At 50.9% G+C, this 18,633-nt stretch overlaps 3 protein-coding genes across 3 annotated transcripts; 2 read left to right on the top strand and 1 right to left on the bottom strand.

Moving 5' to 3' along the window:
• Nucleotides 1-812: 812 nt before the first annotated feature.
• mettl3 (methyltransferase like 3) lies at nucleotides 813-6,364 on the bottom strand. Its single transcript, XM_052063034.1, has 11 exons — nucleotides 5,975-6,364; nucleotides 5,542-5,741; nucleotides 5,020-5,472; nucleotides 3,590-3,765; nucleotides 3,310-3,520; nucleotides 3,052-3,239; nucleotides 1,998-2,036; nucleotides 1,807-1,915; nucleotides 1,682-1,747; nucleotides 1,503-1,615; nucleotides 813-1,420 (listed from the first exon to the last, which is right to left on the bottom strand). Exons 1-11 carry the CDS (start codon nucleotides 6,087-6,089, stop codon nucleotides 1,294-1,296), a joined length of 1,797 nt encoding a protein of 598 aa, XP_051918994.1. The 5' UTR covers nucleotides 6,090-6,364; the 3' UTR covers nucleotides 813-1,293.
• A 60-nt stretch (nucleotides 6,365-6,424) lies between these two features.
• Nucleotides 6,425-9,372, top strand: ttc5 (tetratricopeptide repeat domain 5). Its single transcript, XM_052063169.1, has 9 exons — nucleotides 6,425-6,660; nucleotides 6,961-7,093; nucleotides 7,183-7,394; nucleotides 7,465-7,615; nucleotides 7,707-7,798; nucleotides 7,872-8,075; nucleotides 8,590-8,804; nucleotides 8,873-9,017; nucleotides 9,098-9,372. Exons 1-9 carry the CDS (start codon nucleotides 6,619-6,621, stop codon nucleotides 9,215-9,217), a joined length of 1,314 nt encoding a protein of 437 aa, XP_051919129.1. The 5' UTR covers nucleotides 6,425-6,618; the 3' UTR covers nucleotides 9,218-9,372.
• A 1,537-nt stretch (nucleotides 9,373-10,909) lies between these two features.
• si:ch211-212k18.5 (sal-like protein 4) lies at nucleotides 10,910-17,170 on the top strand. The gene is made up of 3 exons (XM_052081847.1): nucleotides 10,910-11,627; nucleotides 13,360-16,400; nucleotides 16,477-17,170. The coding sequence occupies exons 1-3, from the start codon at nucleotides 11,552-11,554 to the stop codon at nucleotides 16,630-16,632; spliced, it is 3,273 nt and encodes a 1,090-aa protein (XP_051937807.1). The 5' UTR covers nucleotides 10,910-11,551; the 3' UTR covers nucleotides 16,633-17,170.
• The last annotated feature ends 1,463 nt before the right edge of the window (nucleotides 17,171-18,633 follow it).

The following is an 18,633-nucleotide window of genomic DNA, read 5'->3' as shown; positions in this document are numbered from 1 at the left end:
TAGAATTGGCTAGTACTGAATGAGTTAATATTCCAATGGGTTATAAAAAGGTAGTGGAGCTACCTCGGCACCCATCGAGGACTGTAACGGTTGTTTGACATTGGGAGGCATTCGTGCTTCTCTTTGGAATGTGTGGTGTTGTAAGCCACCGCCTGACTTGAGATCTTCTCTCCATCAAACCATGTCTCCTGTCAACAATAAGTCGAGTTCTTGGTTGCTTGCTGTCCCCAATAAATGGCTGGCTGTGCATTCATCCTTTTACTTGACCGCATGCACCAGATTGCTTTTCTGGGTATGAGCCATCCGGTCTTTGCGCTGTGAACAGGTTTCAAAGGTACCGGAATGCTGTGCTGCATGAAAATCCATCCATCCATCCAATTTCTAGGGCCAATTTAGAGTGTCCAATCAGCCTGCCACGCATGTTTTTGGAATGAGGGAGGAAACGGGAGTACACGGAGAAAACCCACGCAGGCCCGGGGAGGACATGCAAACTCTGTTAAAAAACGGCTCATTAACATTTAAATGTGTGTCTATGGTGCTGCCAATGACATCTGCATGAACGTAATAAACAGCTTGAAGTCTCTATTTGGAATCTTTCTACCATAACATACATCCCCACTGAACATTCGGCAAGCCTCCTCGCTGCCCATCTTTAAAGCCCTCCTCAAAACTCACTTGTATTCTTTGGCGTTCGACTCAGCATGATTTGTCCTTGATTTTACTGCTTGGTGCTTTCCACCGCCTTTGTTACCGATTCGTCTTACTTGAGTTGATACTGCCGCTTTTTGCGAACCGAGTCACTTGCCACCATACAGCGCTCATACCTCAAGTTTTCATGGCACATATCTCAAAAACATAGGTGGGGTCACTCGTATCTCGAGGCACCGTTATCAACTGAAATAATCTCACTCATCTCCCTGCACTTGGTCTGAAACACGAATGGCAACAGGCGGATATTGAAGAAAACCAAGTGGCTCCTTGGGGCCTCCAAAAGGGGTAAGCATATTAAAAAAAACACACATTCAACAGAAATAGTAATTTGTAGTCATTTTCTGTTAAAGGAAACTCGTTGAGACATTGGTTACACTTAAAATAGCACTATGTACTGTATGTATGTCAGATAATTGCGCCAAAAGGCAGTCAAATCTATTGAATTCATTCATCACATTACGACAGAGTTCATCAGAAACCACAACTTACATTAGGTTAAAAAAAATATAAATTCATGGTTTGCAGAGTATTAAAAAACAGTGGATGGAGGCCGTGATGCGTGCTGGCTGCATCCACCGCGTGTCAATTATGTGGCGTCTGCATGTTCTTGGGTTTGGAGATGACGCCGTCCGGGTAGCGTTCCTTGAAGCGGGCCACCACCTCCGGATCCAGTAGGTGAATCCCGTCCAGCTGGTTCCCAAGCGTCACCCTGGGAAAGCGCAAAAAAAAAAAACGAGTATAGCACAACGAGCGCACACGGAGCAGCGGTGGCTTTGAAAAGCGCCACATACCAGTTGGGCTGCACGTTGTGCGGTCGACCGAAGAGCTCGATCTTCCTGGTTCCCGGCGAGAGTCTCTCGATCATTCCGTAGATCTCGTCGGGTTTGTGACTGGTGGAACGGACCTAAGCGGGACGTTAGACGGTTTCTACGCAGCATTCTCAAGCGGGCCGGGAGTGTCACTGCATTACCTCGGCAACGATGACGTCACAGTCCAAACCTCTGTTGAATCCCTGAGGGTTGCCTTTGACGCCCACCTGGACAGAGACAGGTTTGAAACACTGGTGGCCGAGACCTACGGCAGGCGGCAACGCACCAGGCAGTGCTCCTTGCCGTGATTCAGCCAATGTCCTGTTCTTCCTGTCCGGATGATTCTCTGAAGTTGGTTGGTCTTAACCCAGATGATTTCATCAATACGTTCATAGCTGGCACACGAGGAGTTTAGTCATGCGCTTTGCCAAGGCATGGAAGACATCACGCCGGCGGCGACGCGGCGGCACCACTTACCCCCACAGACTCAGACACTCCCTCCCCAACTCCATCGCTCTATAAGAAATGAGGGGAAGGGAAAAAAAATACTTTGAAAATGAAAATCATATATTGAGTGACCAACAAGAAAAACAAAACTTTTTTTCTTACCAATGTGTCATTTATGCTATTTTGACGTTGCATTTGAAACGCAAGGCATTTCGATTATGCGCTGTTTCAGTTTGAGCACTAGGGGGCACTGTGTCATAAGAGTAAACGGACATGAGACGCAGTCGAATGTAGAGAAGGAATACATCCATCTATCCATTTGCTGATGCGCTTTATCCTCACAAGGGTCACTGGGTGTGCTGGAACCTATCCCAGCTGTCTTCGGGCAGTAGGTGGAGGAACACCCTGAACCGGTTGCCAGCCAATCGCAGGGCACGCAGAGACGAACAACCATCCACACTGAACAATCACACCGAGGGACAATTTTGCAGTGTTCAATCAGACTGCCATGTATGTGTTTGGAATGTGGGAGGAAACCAGAGTACCCGGAGAAAACCCACGCAGGCCCGTGGAAAACATGCAAACTCCACACAGGAAGGCCGGAGCCGGGAGCGAACCCGATGCGCTAATCACTCACTGAACTACCGGGCCACCTAGCTACAAAATGACGCGACTAAAAATAAATATAAGACAACTTTCTTGAGAACAGCACAAGTTCAAAAATAAAACTGTGACAGAACAATTGAAGCAATGCATGGTTTCTTATTTGACAGGCGGCACGGACGCCACGACTAGATTGACAGAAGCACGATCGGTTCCGGCAAATAGTTAGCGTGGCAAAAGCCACCGTGGCTGGGTCGTGGTACATTTGAACCTGCGCAAGGCATCAGCTTGCACTGCAACACGAGCAGCACATTTTAGGATCGGACCCAAGAAAAACATCAGTCATAAATGCATGGCAGAAAAGGTGCCCGTTGAGCCAGTGGGAGGCTCAGCCAGTATAAGCGTGCGTTGCATTGTTCAGAATAGCGCCACCTGCACCTTAATTTGAGCCAGGAATAGCTCGCAAAAAGGCTGCGATTACCTGCCGGTCACCCAGAGGAAGAGGAAGCCGTCGTCCTGCAGGACGGGAATGTTGAGTTTCCTCATCTCGTCGTCCGTCAGCGTGCCGTAGGGCAGCTCCATGTGGATGTCCCAGGGCGGGTCAGCCATCACCACGGCAAACTTGCCCAGGATGGACACGTCCAAGTAGCGAATGTCACAGCAGATCCACTGTCCGTCCAAAAGCAGTCGGGTCAGCTTGGCGGTAGGCGGCGCCTGATGGCGTCACGCTTTTCCTCACCTGAGAGGGGAAGAGTTTGCCCACGTTGCTGTCAGCGTCGCCGTGCAGGCCAAGCTCAGCGGCGCCCGGCTGGGCCCCCGCCGGGCTCCCCTCGGCTTCGGGGGGGCTGTCGATCTCATAGTGGACGTACTTGCAGGTGTCCATGTGGAAACACGTGTTGAGGAAGGAACAGTCGCCCAGGTTCTCGTCCGTGTGATTGTTGATGATGCGCCTGGGAATGAACGGTGACAAGTCAATTCAGAGTCTGCCTTGTGGTCATCGGAGCAACAAAGAAACAGACCGGAAGTGGAGTTTGGTGCAGGGTTGAGGCGTGTCCGCCGAGCGGACGCACTCCTCCTTGGTGCCGTGATCGCAAAACTCTTGCACTTGAGCGCGGCCGCGAGAGCGAAACTTCTCCACTATAGATTGTTCTTTGGCTGTGCTGGCATTAAGTAGCTCCAGGATTTCTCGGCTAACCTTTAAAAAAAAATACAAATAAAAATAAATTTTAAATAGCGGTTCAGAAGATGAATGAATGAATGAATAGACATTTTTAAAAACATCATGTCACAAGTCAGCAGAAATGGCAAGTAAACAAATATCATGAGTTTGTTACCGAATTGTATCTGTATTTACTTGAGGATGTAGACAACTTTTTACTTTTACTCCAGACATCTCAAAACAGACAATCTGCACTATTTTTTACTCAAGAGACAAAATGGGCTCTTTTCAACCTGCGCGGATGATGACACAACGCCAGAAAGATGTAAATAGGGGAAACTTGAGCTCATGGCGCATGACTCAACAGATTTGGAAACAAGTTACTCTCCATCCGTGAACTTATTCAAGACCATGGGGAATAAACTACGGCTCGCGGGCCGGATCCGGCCCGTTGGTCTTTTTAATCCGGCCCTCCGAAGATTGGTGCACAATTAAAGTTTGATTGCATTCATTTCGTTTGGACTTGTAATGACAGGTATTTCAACACCAGGTGGCGCAGTTACTTCAAGTTGCAGAGCACAGGGAGGGAGGGGAAGACGAGAACGAGGGAGAGAGTAATGACCATGGAAGGGAAAGTGATATGTATCTGATTAAACGAAGCGGGTAACAAGGTACGGAACATTCAGGAGACGCCTGGAGTCGGAAAGACTCAAATCTACGAGACTTCTTACTCAGTCCGATTCTGGCAATTTCCATGCTCAGTGTGAATTGCTTGTGGTTCGAGTAAATGAACATTTTCTAGAATGGTTTGATTGTTATCATGTTAAAAACTTTCCGCAAACTGGACCGCTAATAAGAGTCGGAGAACAGTCAAATGTGTTGCGCGCGAACAACAGGGGGCTCAGTACAGATCCTTGAGAACCGGTGCCGAGTGTGATGGTGGAGGAGAACGTTACATTATTACTGGCATACAAAGTTCTTATGCAACATGTAACAAGATTTTATTTTATTTTTTTGTCCGTACTACGACGATATAGGCTAAATTATTAAAAGAACTATTTTGTGTTCAGGGAAGTTGTTTTCTACTTGTACCGAGTTTCAAAAAAGGTTATGGAATGTAATGTAGAGAAGTAATCATGTTTACTTTTGTGCTCCGATACATTTTTTTTTTCGACTTTGACACAAGGATCTGTACTTAAGTACAGTGCGAGTAATTATACCCCCCGTGGGAGACACATGACGAGTCAACGTGGATTAAGGGCAATGATCCCGCTGGCCGCCTCATCTGACCTTCTTACTCTGCTGCTCTTTTGTGGACTGCTGGTTGAGCAGGCTTTCAATTTCCATGTCCAAGTGAGACGAATGACTTTTACTGCTTCTGCCTTTCTTGTCAGCGTTGCTCCCCGATGCACCAAGCATGCCCGCCGTCTGCCAAGACGCCGCCGGCAAAACATTGGTTGTGGCGGCGGCTGCGGGGCGCGGAGGAGAAGCGCAGCTCTGCACCGAAGGCGAGAAGCCAGGACTTCTCGTGTGCTGGGACTGCTCCTCGGCTTTTCTCTTGACTCCGGCCCGCGGGGCGCCGGCACCTGATCCGATCATAGCCCATAGTTTGGTATGGTCCACCGCTACGACCACCGTCGTACAAGATGACGACAATGCCGGCTGCCGCACTTCGATGAGCTCCTGAGCGGAGAACTTGAGCAAAAGACTCTGGATGCATTCATGAGCGACGGCCGTCTCAGACTGTGAACAAGACCACATAATTTATATCTACATCCACGTACCACGTTCATGACGTTCTGCTCAACTCACGCCATTCACTTCTTTGGTGATAACGAGCGAATCCTTCGGCAGAGAGAGACTGAGATCCGACAAATAGGCCAGCATCCTCTTCTCCAATTCAGGGTCTGGAGGTTTCGCGGTGTCCTCCCGCGCGCCGCACGGAGCCGACGCGGCCGACGGAGCCGGGCTGTCGCTCCTGGACACGGGGACATCTGCGCTTGTGGTCACCTCTGACACACAACACACGTGAAAGTAAAGTCATCAATGAATACATTAGATATTGACGAAATAATCAATTTCCAAACAACCTCGCCCCAAAACGAGTCAATTTTCGACGCGATTCGGTGCATTTATTTCCGATTTAATCCGCTTCAATTATTTAGAGGCCAAATATTATGTTTACAATTTATGGATCAAGTTGATGTCAACTCTAAAAGTGAGAAACGGTAACGCCGCATCTTACCAGAGGCCGGTTGAGTCGCGTTTGACGTCGGCTCTTTCCGCCGCCGCTGGAGCCTTTCCCGCAGGGAGTCCAGCTGCTTCTTGTGCGCCTGGATGTTGCTCCATGTGTCTGACATAGCTACTCGAACAAACTATGCTGCAGCAGCAGCCGTAATGTTGGCGAAAAAGCCACAAAAATAACTCCCCCAATGAACATACAGTGCGGAACGTGCGATCGCTGCAGCGTGTGGTGCACAACTCAATGTTATCCGAGTAGCATCCTAATCATCCGGAAAGTATTCCATAACTAGCCAATTCTCGATCAAAAATTACCTACACCTGTTCCAAATGTAACCTTATTGAGTCGGCGATTATAACATTTTGAATCCCATGTCATGCGTCGAGACTTGAATACCGAAGCTTAATGTGATGATGTTCCTAGTCGGAATCATTTGGCGTGCGGACTGACCTCACTTCCGTTATAGCCTAAATCAAAATCCTTATTTGTGAAAGCCATTTGCGCAAATCTTTGTTGTTGTTTTTTTTCCTCGTGGGGAAATGAGTCGTTTACATCCTCATTCAAAGTGCGAAGTGTTACTTTTAATGCTCAAGTCGTGACGTTTTTTTGACAAGCTTAACTCATTTTGTTGCAGACTGAGGAAGAAGATGGCGGAGGAACACAAAAGCAGTGAACTCCAAGACATAAAGGCAATTGTTTTCCGCGTTTTGACTGGTGATAAAGAACTACTTGGCATTCAGTTTGGTTTTAATGCCTACCTTTCACGCGGTCAACTTCGTGTCCTGAACAGCTAAAAAAAATACGTGTGTGTGAGCAGCTCATGCTTGAAAAGGGTCCTGGGATTTTAAAAAATCTTAAGACATACACTTGATGCTGGTTTTATTTGACTGGTTGACTCAAAAGTCCCATACGTGGACGCAGGTATTTGTTTCGACATAGGATGACAAATTAAATAATCGATTGGTCTTTACTCCTCTTTGCTGTTGCAGGAGTTGGTAGATGAATTGTACAATTACAGAGACTGTTACTTTGAGACTCACAGCGTGGAGGAGGCGGCCCGGAAACAAGAAGATGTCACACTCGAGTTGGAAAAGGTGCTGAAAAAGCTGCAGGAGAAAGAAGGTAAGGTAGCGAGTGCGCTGTGTTTGGTGTGGCCAACTTGTTTTCATGTTGTGCAGTAACTTGTGTTGCGTGCCACATGTCTCCCCCAGATTCCTACAAGCACAAAGCAGAGTTTCTGCTGCTGAAGGGCAGGTGCCTCAACGTAGGCCCAGATTTCAGCGTCGCTGCAGAGGATTGCCTTTCCCGCGCTGTCAAGCTGGAGCCTGGCTTGGTGGACGGCTGGAACACTCTTGGCGAGCAGTACTGGAAAAAGGGGGACCTGATGGCTGCGAAGAACTGCTTCACGGGAGCCTTGCAGCAGGTACAAGACGACGCGACAGGGGTGGAGGCGGGTGCACATCATTACTCACCTTTAGCGCTCCTCTTTTTAGAGCAAGAACAAAGTGTCTCTGCGCAACATGTCCATGGTTCTGAGGCAGCTACCGGCGGCGGACGGCGACACGCACGGAAAGCAGGTTATGGAGAGCGTGGACATGGCCCGGCAAGCTGTCCAACTGGACGTCGCTGACGGGACATCCTGGTGTAAGTGTGCCGAGCGTCCAAAAGTTGAGACGGTTTCAAATGCAATCTCTCTACTCTCTGCCTGCTCTAACTGCTTGACGTGTCTTTGCAGATATTTTAGGCAACGCCTACGTATCCCTGTTCTTCTCTTGTGGACAAAGGCCGCAGTTTTCCACACAGGCTCTAAGTGCCTATGCGCAGGCTGTTAGTACATACGCACACAAATGAAACCACAAATGAATCCATCCTTGCTCACGTGTTCCTCCTGCCTTCCCAGGAAAGAGTGGACCGAGCCGCCGCCTGCTACCCAGAGCTGCACTTTAACCGAGCCATCCTGTTTCAGTACGAAGAAATGTTTGGGTCGGCGCTGGGGGGCTACAGCCGCGCGGCCGCCTTGGACCCCGGCTGGCCAGTGCCTGCGGAGAAGGAAAAGCAGCTGATGGAGTACCTCAACAACGTCACAGAACTCTGTCAGAAAAAGGTGGGCGCGCTCTTCTTATATGTTAACGATTTCATTTTGAAAGTACGACTTTAGTCTTGTAATAGTGTATGTTAGCTGAAGGGAAAGGCCGCAAAATGTTTGACAGTGTGTCGGACGGGGCAGCCCGGTAGTCCAGTGGTTAGCACGTCGGCTTCACAGTGCAGAGGTACCGGGTTCGATTCCAGCTCTGGCCTCCCTGTGTGGAGTTTGCATGTTCTCCCCGGGCCTGCGTGGGTTTTCTCCGGGTGCTCCGGTTTCCTCCCACATTCCAAAAACATGCGTGGCAGGCTGATTGGACGCTCTAAATTGTCCCTAGGTGTGAATGTGAGCGTGGATGGTTGTTCGTCTCTGTGTGCCCTGTGATTGGCTGGCAACCGATTCAGGGTGTCCCCCGCCTACTGCCCGAAGACAGCTGGGATAGGCTCCAGCACCCCCCGCGACCCTAGTGAGGATCAAGCGGCTTGGAAGATGAATGAATGAATGAATGAATGAGTGTGTCGGACGGTGTTCACAGGGGAAGGTGAAAGCGCGCCGTCTACGGGGCATGCTGTCCAACCTGAGCACCTCGTCTTTGGGCCCGTGTTCCTCTCCCGATTTCCGCTCATGGACGGGTCGCGTGGGCAGCCTGGAGTCGCGGCCATCATCCTCGCTGACGCACGGCCTCAACGGCGGCGCGGCCGCCCTGGGGAAGGTGGTGTTCAGTCTGGCGTCCCAGGATCGCATGGCCTTGTAAGTAGCACCTTCTCTTCTTTTCTCTCCCTCCTTGTCGCCACGCTCCATCTTTCTTTGCTCTCCAGTACGTTCGGCATGGTGGACAGCGAGGAGACGTGCGTGGTGGTGATGGTGTACAACACGGCCGACAGCTGGGGGGTCCTCATCGGAGACACGGTGGTGGTTCCCGAGCCTCGGGTGAAACGACACAGCATCACGCACAAAGACAAGGTGAGCGTTGGCGAAAAGGCTCCGTCGCGGACGGGTCTCCTATGTCTGAAGTTGCGTTGTTTTTTGGGGGGGGTTTCCAGTCGTTTGACTTCAAGAGCATCCGCGTGGACTCTCCTTTGTTCCTCATCGTCAACGGAAGGACACAAAATGCCCAGAGTCTCATCGTGACCTCCGTCAGCTACAAGCCTCAGAGTGAATAAGGACCAAATGGAGTGGACCAGTTTTGTATGTTGTTTTGTAAATAATGCCCGGCCGTCGCGTTTTTATTGGGTTTTTTTTCTTGATATTTATTTGAGTGTGTACAATATTGTGGAGGCATCAACTGGTTGCAAAATAAAGTTGAATGTGCAATGCTGCTAGTGGTTGAACTGTTTGGAGGTTTAGTTGGCTCTAATACATCCTCACTATTGCATCGCTATTTCAAATGTCATATGTTGGTTCGTTGACGTTTGTTTCTGAGGTTGACAGTGGTCCTTAAAAATCTCGGAAGTGTTTCAATTAACGGTAACAGGACCACAAGTCTAAAATGAAGACAACTCTTCACGTCATGATTTGCGAGACGAAATGTATGTTTCGCTCCTCAATCAAACGCTGAAAAGCAAAACTGCCAATCGCTGATTAAGTGGCAGAGCTGCCAAGTGGAACAAAAAAAAAGCGCGTTACGACGTTGCACATATGAAGTGTCAAAGCCACATTGAAAAAAAAAATTGTTGTAAAGGGGAACCAATTGGTTGTTTGTCAATAAGTGAAATATCCATCCATCCATTTTCCGAACCACTTGATCCTCACAAGGGTCGCGGGGGGTGCTGGAGCCTATCCCAGCTGTCTTTGGGCAGTAGGCGGGGGACACCCTGAACCGGTTGCCAGCCAATCAGCCTGCCTATCATATTTTTGGAATGTGGGAAGAAAATGGAGTACCCGAAGAAAACCCACGTAGGCCCGGGCGCACCCAGAGTGAGCCGTTGTTTCATTTGCTATTCACTTTCCACAAACGCTAAGAGACACGATGCAAATTTGTTTTAAAAACGAATCCACTGTAAACGTCCTGCAAAGTGAAAGTGTAAGCTTATGTTCTATTATTAATGATCGTTTTATGTTTGAGCATCATATTATTTCATGTTAAGCATACCTAAATTATATTCTGTTGTTTAATAATTCCTTAGACATGTTTTTATGTTGATAGGTTCTGATTGGCTGTTAAAGTAAGAGAAGCAGGAAGTGATTTTAGTTACGACTGTTGTGTTCTCGAACGTGCTGCGGTGCAGACGTCTTTTTTCCCCTGTTAATAAACTGCATTAAAGGATTCCATCTCTCCTTTTGTCATTCGTAAATTAGAGCTATCCACTAAAAACAACGAACCCCGAAAAGAACGAAGGATCTTTTTTTTGAGAGATAACTCTCAGTATACTCAGGTAACGGAAAGTGACGTCAGCGAATCCTGACACCTGATTGGAAAAGAGGAGGAGACTCGTGCTGAGTTCACCTTCATTCAAACGATCGAAGGCACTTTGAGCACCAAACCCCCACCCCCCAAAAAATGGCAGCCGAGGTCGGTGTATTTCCTCGCACAGGTTCAACATATCCCCACAGTCTCATTCTCCTTCTTTTATCCAGAGCTACGCACGGTACGAGAGGTGAAAGGGGGGCATTGTGCAGTGCGCCGGGGAGGGGGGGGGGGGGGGTCGATGCTTACTCGACTGTGTCCTGCACGTCATTGTCACATCTTGCCATCTATTCGCCCGCTGCCACTTAAATAGAGCCCGCACGCATCAATGCGTGCGCGCGCGCGATGTTGCTGCCGCACGCGGGGCCGCGCTCGCTTCACAAATTGGCTCCAAAAATTTGCATTTGCAAGTCTTTATTTTCTCTTGGCATTTTGTCTCGCTGGTGTGGGAGGGGGGGTGATGAAGGGTCTGCGCGCTACGTGGAGGCACCTGTTGTAATACTCGTTGCCTCCAATTTCTCCTGCTACTTCATTATCTGTCCGCACTTTTGCTACGTTTCGAGCAAAAGCGAGACAAATGACGCCGTACGTGGAAGGACAAGAGAAGGAGAGAGAAGAGAAGCGGGGAGGCTGCGAGTTCCACGCCATTGAAATGCAAATACGGCAGAACAAGGAGTGGTTGTGTGTGCGTGCGTCCGTGCGTGCGCGTGTATTTGTGTGTGTGCGCGCGCGTGTCCGCGACATGTGCATGCAGCGGGGCAAGCCGTGGAAGAGGAGGGGCGCAAATTGGACAAGTTTTTTTTTTTGGGTGAAGGGGGAGAGGAGAATTTGGATAAGCCACACACACACACGCGCGCGCGCACACACACACACACACGCACACGCGCGCACACACACTGCTGCCTCTTATGACGACTTGCAAGAGCTCCTCTCTCCTCTCGTTTTCTCACCAGCGGATTCTTTCGAGGGAAACTTGCAGGAACTTTCGAAATCTCTTGTCGTGGATGCATTTGAGGAGTGTCGCCAAGCCATTGGCAAGAGCCACCCCCCCTCCTCCTCCTCCTGCACCTCCTCCGGCTCGTCGTGAATCATGTCACGCCGGAAACAGAAGAGACCCCAACACCTCGTCAACGCCGATCCGGGGGGCCCGAGGGTCCTCGCTCACGGTAAGAAATCAAACGTGGGGAGCATCGGTGTGTCTCTTAAAATTGGGTTTTTTTGGTGGTCAGCGTTTGCGGCTTTGGGGGCCCCTAAGCAACAGGTTTCCGAAGCTTTTTGACGGTGTGTTGTTGGGGGCTTCTTTTTTGGGGGGGTTGCGGGGGGGGGGGGGGTAATCTTGCACCCTTCTTTCCATTGTGCTGATCTTTCAATGGCGCCCCCTTGCTCCCTTTCTCTTGCTTCTCCACTTCAGGGGAGCTCAAACTTTCTGTGTAGGGAGACATTTTCAAAAGAAGTTCTCAGAGCCCCCCGCTCCCCCCCCCCCGACTATTTTTTAAAATGAGAATTAAAGTAAAAATGTTACAACAACAAATTCATATTTTTTAAAGAAAACAAAGTGGTCATATTTTGTAAATAAAGTGGCTTGCCAACCCTGCACCCCCCCCAAAAAGTCATAATCCTTACAAGAACAAAGACCTATTTTCTCATACTACTGAAGAGTCAAGTCCCCCCACCCCCAACCCAGATATAGTCTTCATATTATATCAAAGATCAACTTTACAGAAGGAACACATTCATATTTCAAGAAGTGAATTGCAAAAATACTTTAGTCTTGTAAAATCGAACCTTGTAATTTAGTAAACACACTTTTGTTGAAGAAAAAAAACATGTTTTACTTTCTTATTCAAATTAAAAAAAAAAAAAAGCTTATTTCATTTGGGGGCAATGTCAGATGTACAGCATGACATGATACATCCCAATCATATTCGAGCTCTCCATTGGCCCAAAGCTAAGGTAATTTGATTGGTTGGTGTTGTTTTATTTTATTTTATTTTTTAAATAATTGGACATGATGCGTTACTAAATATTTTGCAGACGTCCAGGCAGTCCAGTTCCCCCAATTTAAGAAGCGCTACTCCGCTGAGCTACGTTGGACTTTTCAATCCGAAAGACTTTGATTTATTTCAGAAATCACTTTACCTCTCCAGGAGGGAATAGTTAAGTTACTCTCTCCATTGTTGCAACCCCCCCTGGCCCCCCCCCAAACACACACGCACTTTGCTTTTTTCTCACTCTGCGTTCAAGATTCTGAAAGAATTTGACCCCTGAACGGCAGAGGTCAAATGAGTTGACCAATCAGAATGTGCGGACAGTGCCAGGACCCTCGGCTTGGCCTGACCCTTGACCTCCTCTGTGACGTAAGGGGGGGAAGGGTGAATGGAGAGATGAAAGACAGGGACAGAGCGGGGGTAGGTGGGGGCGGTTTAAGAGGGGTTAGGGGTTGTCTTGGTGATGCCCATTGTCCTGGGAAATGTGTTGCCTTGACAACAAGGTGGACTGGGAGCTTTTTTTTGTGTGCATTTGAGGACTTTGAGACAACACACACACACACACACTCAAGCTACTACTTGATTGTTCAGCGGCGTTTCTTCGGTAAATGATAACTAATCTTTTAAGTTACTTTCAAGACAGACAGGTTGAAACAAAATGTAAAAAAAAAAAAAAAAAGCCCGTTGTGCACAACATCGTGGACCCAACAGATTGATTATTTTGTGAACACGACACAAATCTTTTCCCTTGTGGTGGGGAGCGGCCGGACACCCAGAATCGAGCGAGTCCGCTTCTGCGCCGAAGCGAATGGACGCAGACGAAGGATATTGGCGTCCAGTTGGCACTGATTTTGAGCAAAAGACAAAAATCTTTTTGCTTTTCACAGAAATTCATTTTCTTTCCTCTCAGATGACCTCCTGTGCATGAAGTCGCCATCCACCTCTCTGGGATCCGAAGTCACCTCATCGGGGTCCTCTTCCTCCTCCTCCCCGAGCTCACTTCAAGACTGCCAGCCCCCCTTGGCCCCCCGCCCGTCCCCCGGCGGGCTCCACGCGCCCTCTTTGCCCAACGAGAGCTCGCCCCCTCCCCATTGGCCCAACCACATCGCGACCTTCGCCACCTCCCTGCCAAACACTCACTCCTCCCTCTCTCCAGACTTTCCTCACCCGTCGCTGTCCTCGCAGACCCACTCGCCCCCCCCCTCGGGTCAGACGTCCGGCTGCCAAGCCCCGTCGCATTCCACCATGGCCTCCCCGGCGATGGGCGTTTCCGCCTCCACCGCGACCTCCTCCTCGTCCACCCGATGCCCCCCCACTCGATGCGGCGGCGGCGACAGCCCACCTCGGCACCGGGCCTCCAACTTGCCCGCCCCCCAAATTCTACAGGTGCCGCCCACCCTTGCGGTCCTGCTGGAGGAGCTTCGAGTTTTACAACAGAGACAAATACACCAGATGCAGATGACCGAGGAAATTTGCAGGCACGTTTTGAAGCTCGGAGGAATCGTCCTGGGGCGAGACGTCAGCCCGCGAGTGGGCGGGGCCGAGAGCCAACATAAAGCCTCGTCTTCGTCGCCGGCGCAGCCCTCGACCGCCGCGCCGGTCGCCGCGAGCGCGGCGGCGCTGTTAAGCGGCCTTCCGTCGTCCCTCTTTCCCCAGCCGCCTCACTCCAAACAAGGCGCGACGCAGGTCAACGGCAGCAGAACGTCGTCGTCCGCCCCGTCCGTGGCCTCCCTTCATCCGCTCTCCTTGTCTTTGGGCCTGCCGCCGCGCTCCTTATCCAACTCCGCTTTATTTGCTCACGGCAACGGCGCCAGCTTCCCCGCCGTCAGCCACGCCCAAGAGCTCCCGTACGCGTCCCCGATGGCCTCCGCCTCCACGTCGGGGCGACCGCAGCACATGTGCCGCTTTTGCGGCAAGGTCCTGAGCAGCGACTCCTCGCTTCAGATCCACCTGAGATCGCACACGGGCGAGAGACCGTACCAGTGTCCCGTGTGCCTGAGCCGATTCACCACCCGGGGAAACCTCAAAGCTCATTTCCTGCGCCACCGAGAGCAGAACCCGGAGCTTTCCCTCTCGCTGCTGCCGCCGGCGCTCTCGGAGCAGTCGCCGAGCGCCTCCGCTTCCAGCGTCGTCCAGAGGAGGAGGAAGCGCCGAGCGGACGACGACGACGAGTCCTTTCACGGAGTAAAAGGAAGCGTTCCCTCCGGTTTGGCGGAGAATATGGCTTTGGGATTCCTATCCGGCACGTCCCCGCGGCCGTCTCCTTCCTCTCTACCTCTGCCGCCCTCGGTCGACATGGCGCTGCTGTCGACGGCCCATTCCCTGCTCCAGCTGAACCGGGCCTCGGCGGTTGCCGGCGCGCCGGGCTCGGCGCCGGCCGCTTCCGCCTCCTCCTTGTCATCTTCCTCGCCGGCGAGTCAGTTCAAAGGGGCGAAGCAGCAGCGCTTTGATGAAAACACGCCTCCCCCTTCGGCTCTCCACGCAGCCGCCGCCTCCTACTCCCAGGTGGCTCACCTCCCCAAGATCCTTTTCCCGGGAGGCGCTTCGCCGCACCACATGGCCCTCCTGCGGCCCGCGGGCCACCCGTCCGCCTCGCACGGGCTCCCCTTCGCTTTCCCGCCGTTCCCGAAAGCGTCCTCTTCTTCTACCTCCTCCTCTCCGGCGACGTCGGCTCAGTCCTCGGACACTTCCAAGCTTCAGCGTCTGGTACAGAAGCTTGAGAAGCGGCCGCAAGAAGGGGCCTCATCTTCCTCCGCCCCCCCGCTCAACGCTAACGGTCACGACTTGACCACCGCCTCCAGTATCTATCACAGGGAAATGTTGTCCACTTTGGGACTCGGTCCCAACGCCGCTCAAGGAGTCGCGGGCGGCAACTTGAGCGCCGCCACCTCGGCCGCTCCGTCTCTGCCCGCGACTCAAGTGGCCAATCAGTGCGGCGTGTGCCTGCGGGTCCTCAGCTGCGCTCGAGCCCTGCGCTTGCACCAGGCCACTCACCTCGGCGAGCGCCCCTTCCCTTGTAAGCTCTGCGGTCGCTCCTTCTCCACCAAGGGCAGCCTCAGGGCCCACCTGGCCACCCATCGAGCCAGACCGGCCAATTCCCGGGCGCTCAACTCCTGCCCGCTGTGCCCGCGCAAGTTCACCAATGCTTTAGTCCTTCAGCACCACATTCGCCTCCACCTCGGAGGGCAAATACCGCCCGACCAGGACGCCACGCAAGCGGAAGACGGCGCGGAAATGGACAACGACGAGGCGGAGAAGGACTCGGGTAGCTCGCCGTCACAAGTTCAACAGCTCCTTCCGCTGGCTCTTACCACGACGACCTCCAAAAACGCTTCCGCCAAGACAGACGCGTCTCGTGACGTCAAGATGGAGGACTCGGAAGGTTCCGCGCCTAGCGTTAGCCCACCTCTGAGTCATAACACCCGCTTGGCAGGAGCCGAAGACCCCCTGGATCTCAGCGACAACAACCTCGATGATGGTAGCCCTTTGAATAACTCCCAAGAGGAGGCCCACGCCGCTGTAGGAAGCCCCGGCAAAGAGCCCTCACTTAGCTCCGGTTCTGCCGCGGTGAGCGACAGCGATGGGCCTGTCCGCTTATGCGTGTCCAAGCTCGATGAGACCAGCGAGATTGGCGACGACGATCACTACAAATGTACGCCGACCGGAAATCCCAAAAGCAAGCGCAGCCCTCCGGCGAGCCCGGCAACTTGCGGCTCGGCGGCCGACATCAGCGTCCCGCCGGAAGTCACCCGCAGCGACGGCGAGAAAGACAACGCCGCGTTCATGGTGCCGCCACCGCCGCCGCCTCCTACCGAACCAGAGAAAGAGAGTTCAGAGAGCCCGGAGCCGCCCGGCGCTGCGTTGGGACGGCGCGGCCAACATCCTCGCTTGGACAAACCCTACAGCTGCTCCCATTGCGGGAAGCTGTACGCCAGCCGCAGCGGCCTCAAGGTACAGCTTTTGTCATTTGGGAAATTTAGCGGCGCAACGGGCCTTCATTTAATGCACAACTGCTTCTCATCCGCAGGGTCACATGAAAAGTCACCCTGTCGCTTTGGCCGCCTCCTCCAAGGCTCAGAGCAACACGAGTGACACCGACTTGGATTCAAGCTCCAAGGAAGAAAAAAAAGAAGGTGGCGCGGATCCGGAAACAAAGCTTCAATGCGATGAGGCTGCCTGCTGAACTAACGGACAACATAAGATAGTGTAGTAGATACTCTTGACAGGCCAGTATCTTTTTTTTTTTTTTTTTAAATTTCTAGTCTCTTCATCTCTTACAGGTGATAGATGTAGTTTGCGTGATAGTGACTCGCTTTAGACTGCTTTTGTTTGTATTTGAAAGAGCACAACGAGGGCTTACTGTCGACCCCACTGGAGCAGCACATCGGCACGGTCAATATTCGATTTCAAGTGCACGCCAAAATCGGCCGTATGACTCTCGCAAATACGACTGACCTCCTACGCCTTACTTTCACGTTCTTCGCTATGTTCGCGCCGCTTACGTGATTGTGACGCTGCTACTCAACGCGTGCGGCGCTCCAGCTGTGAATGTCTCACTACGACCGGATCATGCTACCTGTGAGGATTGTTGACAAGGTACTCCCACGCCCTCTCCGTTAAACCATTGCCCAATGACAGTCCAGCCAAATGAGTGAAAACTTTACGACTTTTTTATATATGTGTTCCCAAGGTAATAAAACAATGGCCGCGTGAAAAGCCGATGCGCTCTGTTTCCTGTGTTTTTATTGAACACCGCACTGGCTAGAATAGCATCGCTCCTGTGGCTAACTCTTCAGATCATATTTGGGCTCCAGGAATTATGTCATAGTTACTCAGAAGTTAATCAGGTTACCGTAAGTTGTCGCAGTACTTCTAACAGCCACCAGAGGTCATCATTGGGTGGGATTTGTGGCTTGTTATGATATGCTGTGATTTCTTACCATTCTTATTGTGTTTTTTTGGGGGGGGGCGGTTGTGCAGATTCAATGTTGTGCATGAATAGATTGGGAAGGAGAGGTGAGTGAGGAGTGGAGATGGCGGGGGGGTCCTTTGTCTGCACCTAATTCAGCTTTTTCTTGCCCACCGTGCTTTTTAATATGTTCTTGTGTGTGTGTGTGTGTGAGAGAGAGAAGGGTAATCAAAGCCTTGACGGTGTGATTGTGTGTGCAGCTGTAGAGGCCATCACCTAAACCCCCGCCCCCCCTCCCTCCATTTCCCCCTCTCTGTCATACTTTTTCATGCACGCTCTTTCATTTTCGCGTTCATTTCACTCCTTCACATCCCCCCTTCCACCCCATCCGTGTAATGAGTTGACACACAGGAAGCTCTAATCCCTACACAATACCACCTCGGACCCCTCCAGAGTGACTGGAAGCAGGATGGGGGTTTGGGGGGAGGGGGCGTCAGGGACGGACCTGGCCCAGCTGTCCCCAAAATGGCAGTCTTTCATCCTCGTGGTTTTTACCCTACATGGCAACCGGTCGCCGAGGGAAAGAATGTCCAGGGTAGCAAGTGGAACAAAAGGCGCTGAGATCGCCATCAAGTGTTTCTCAATCACGCACTGATCAGTCACTTCGATAACCATTCATCGACACGCTCCGCTATTCCCAATGAAAACACACAAACGCACAACTTCAAACTGCATCCACAGCGGACGTTCTGAGTCAAGTACTTTGCAAAATAACAACGCAATTAGAAAAAAAAAATAAAACGATCCTTTACAGCAGTGATTCCCAACTAGTGTACCACGGGAGCTCTTAAATTATGCCCTGGGAAGTGATCAAATCTCACCGAGTTGGTCAGAAAAGTAATTTATTTATCACAAATGTAAGTTTAGGGGATCGTTGTTTTTAGTGGACAGCTCTACTTCACAAATGACAAAAGGAGAGATGGAATCCTTTAATGCAGTTTACTAAAAGTGGAAAAAAACGTCTGCACCGCAGCAGGTTCGAAAACACAACACTCGTTAACTAAAATCACTTCCTGCTTCTCTTACTTTAACAGCCAATCAGAACCTATTAACATAAAAACGTGTCTAAGCAATTATTAAACAACAGAATAGAATTTAGGTATGATTAACATAAAATAATATGATGCTCAAACATAAAATGATAATTAATAAGCTTACACAAATAACGTAGCTTTGGCCATCGATCCATGCTAGAGATTTATCGTGACAAAACAA

The sequence above is a fragment of the Hippocampus zosterae genome, chromosome 1 (genome assembly GCF_025434085.1).
Source record: "Hippocampus zosterae strain Florida chromosome 1, ASM2543408v3, whole genome shotgun sequence".
Lineage (NCBI taxonomy): Eukaryota > Metazoa > Chordata > Actinopteri > Syngnathiformes > Syngnathidae > Hippocampus > Hippocampus zosterae.
The sequence above is the reverse complement of the archived record's forward strand: the minus strand, read 5'-3'. Positions and strand labels throughout refer to the sequence as shown.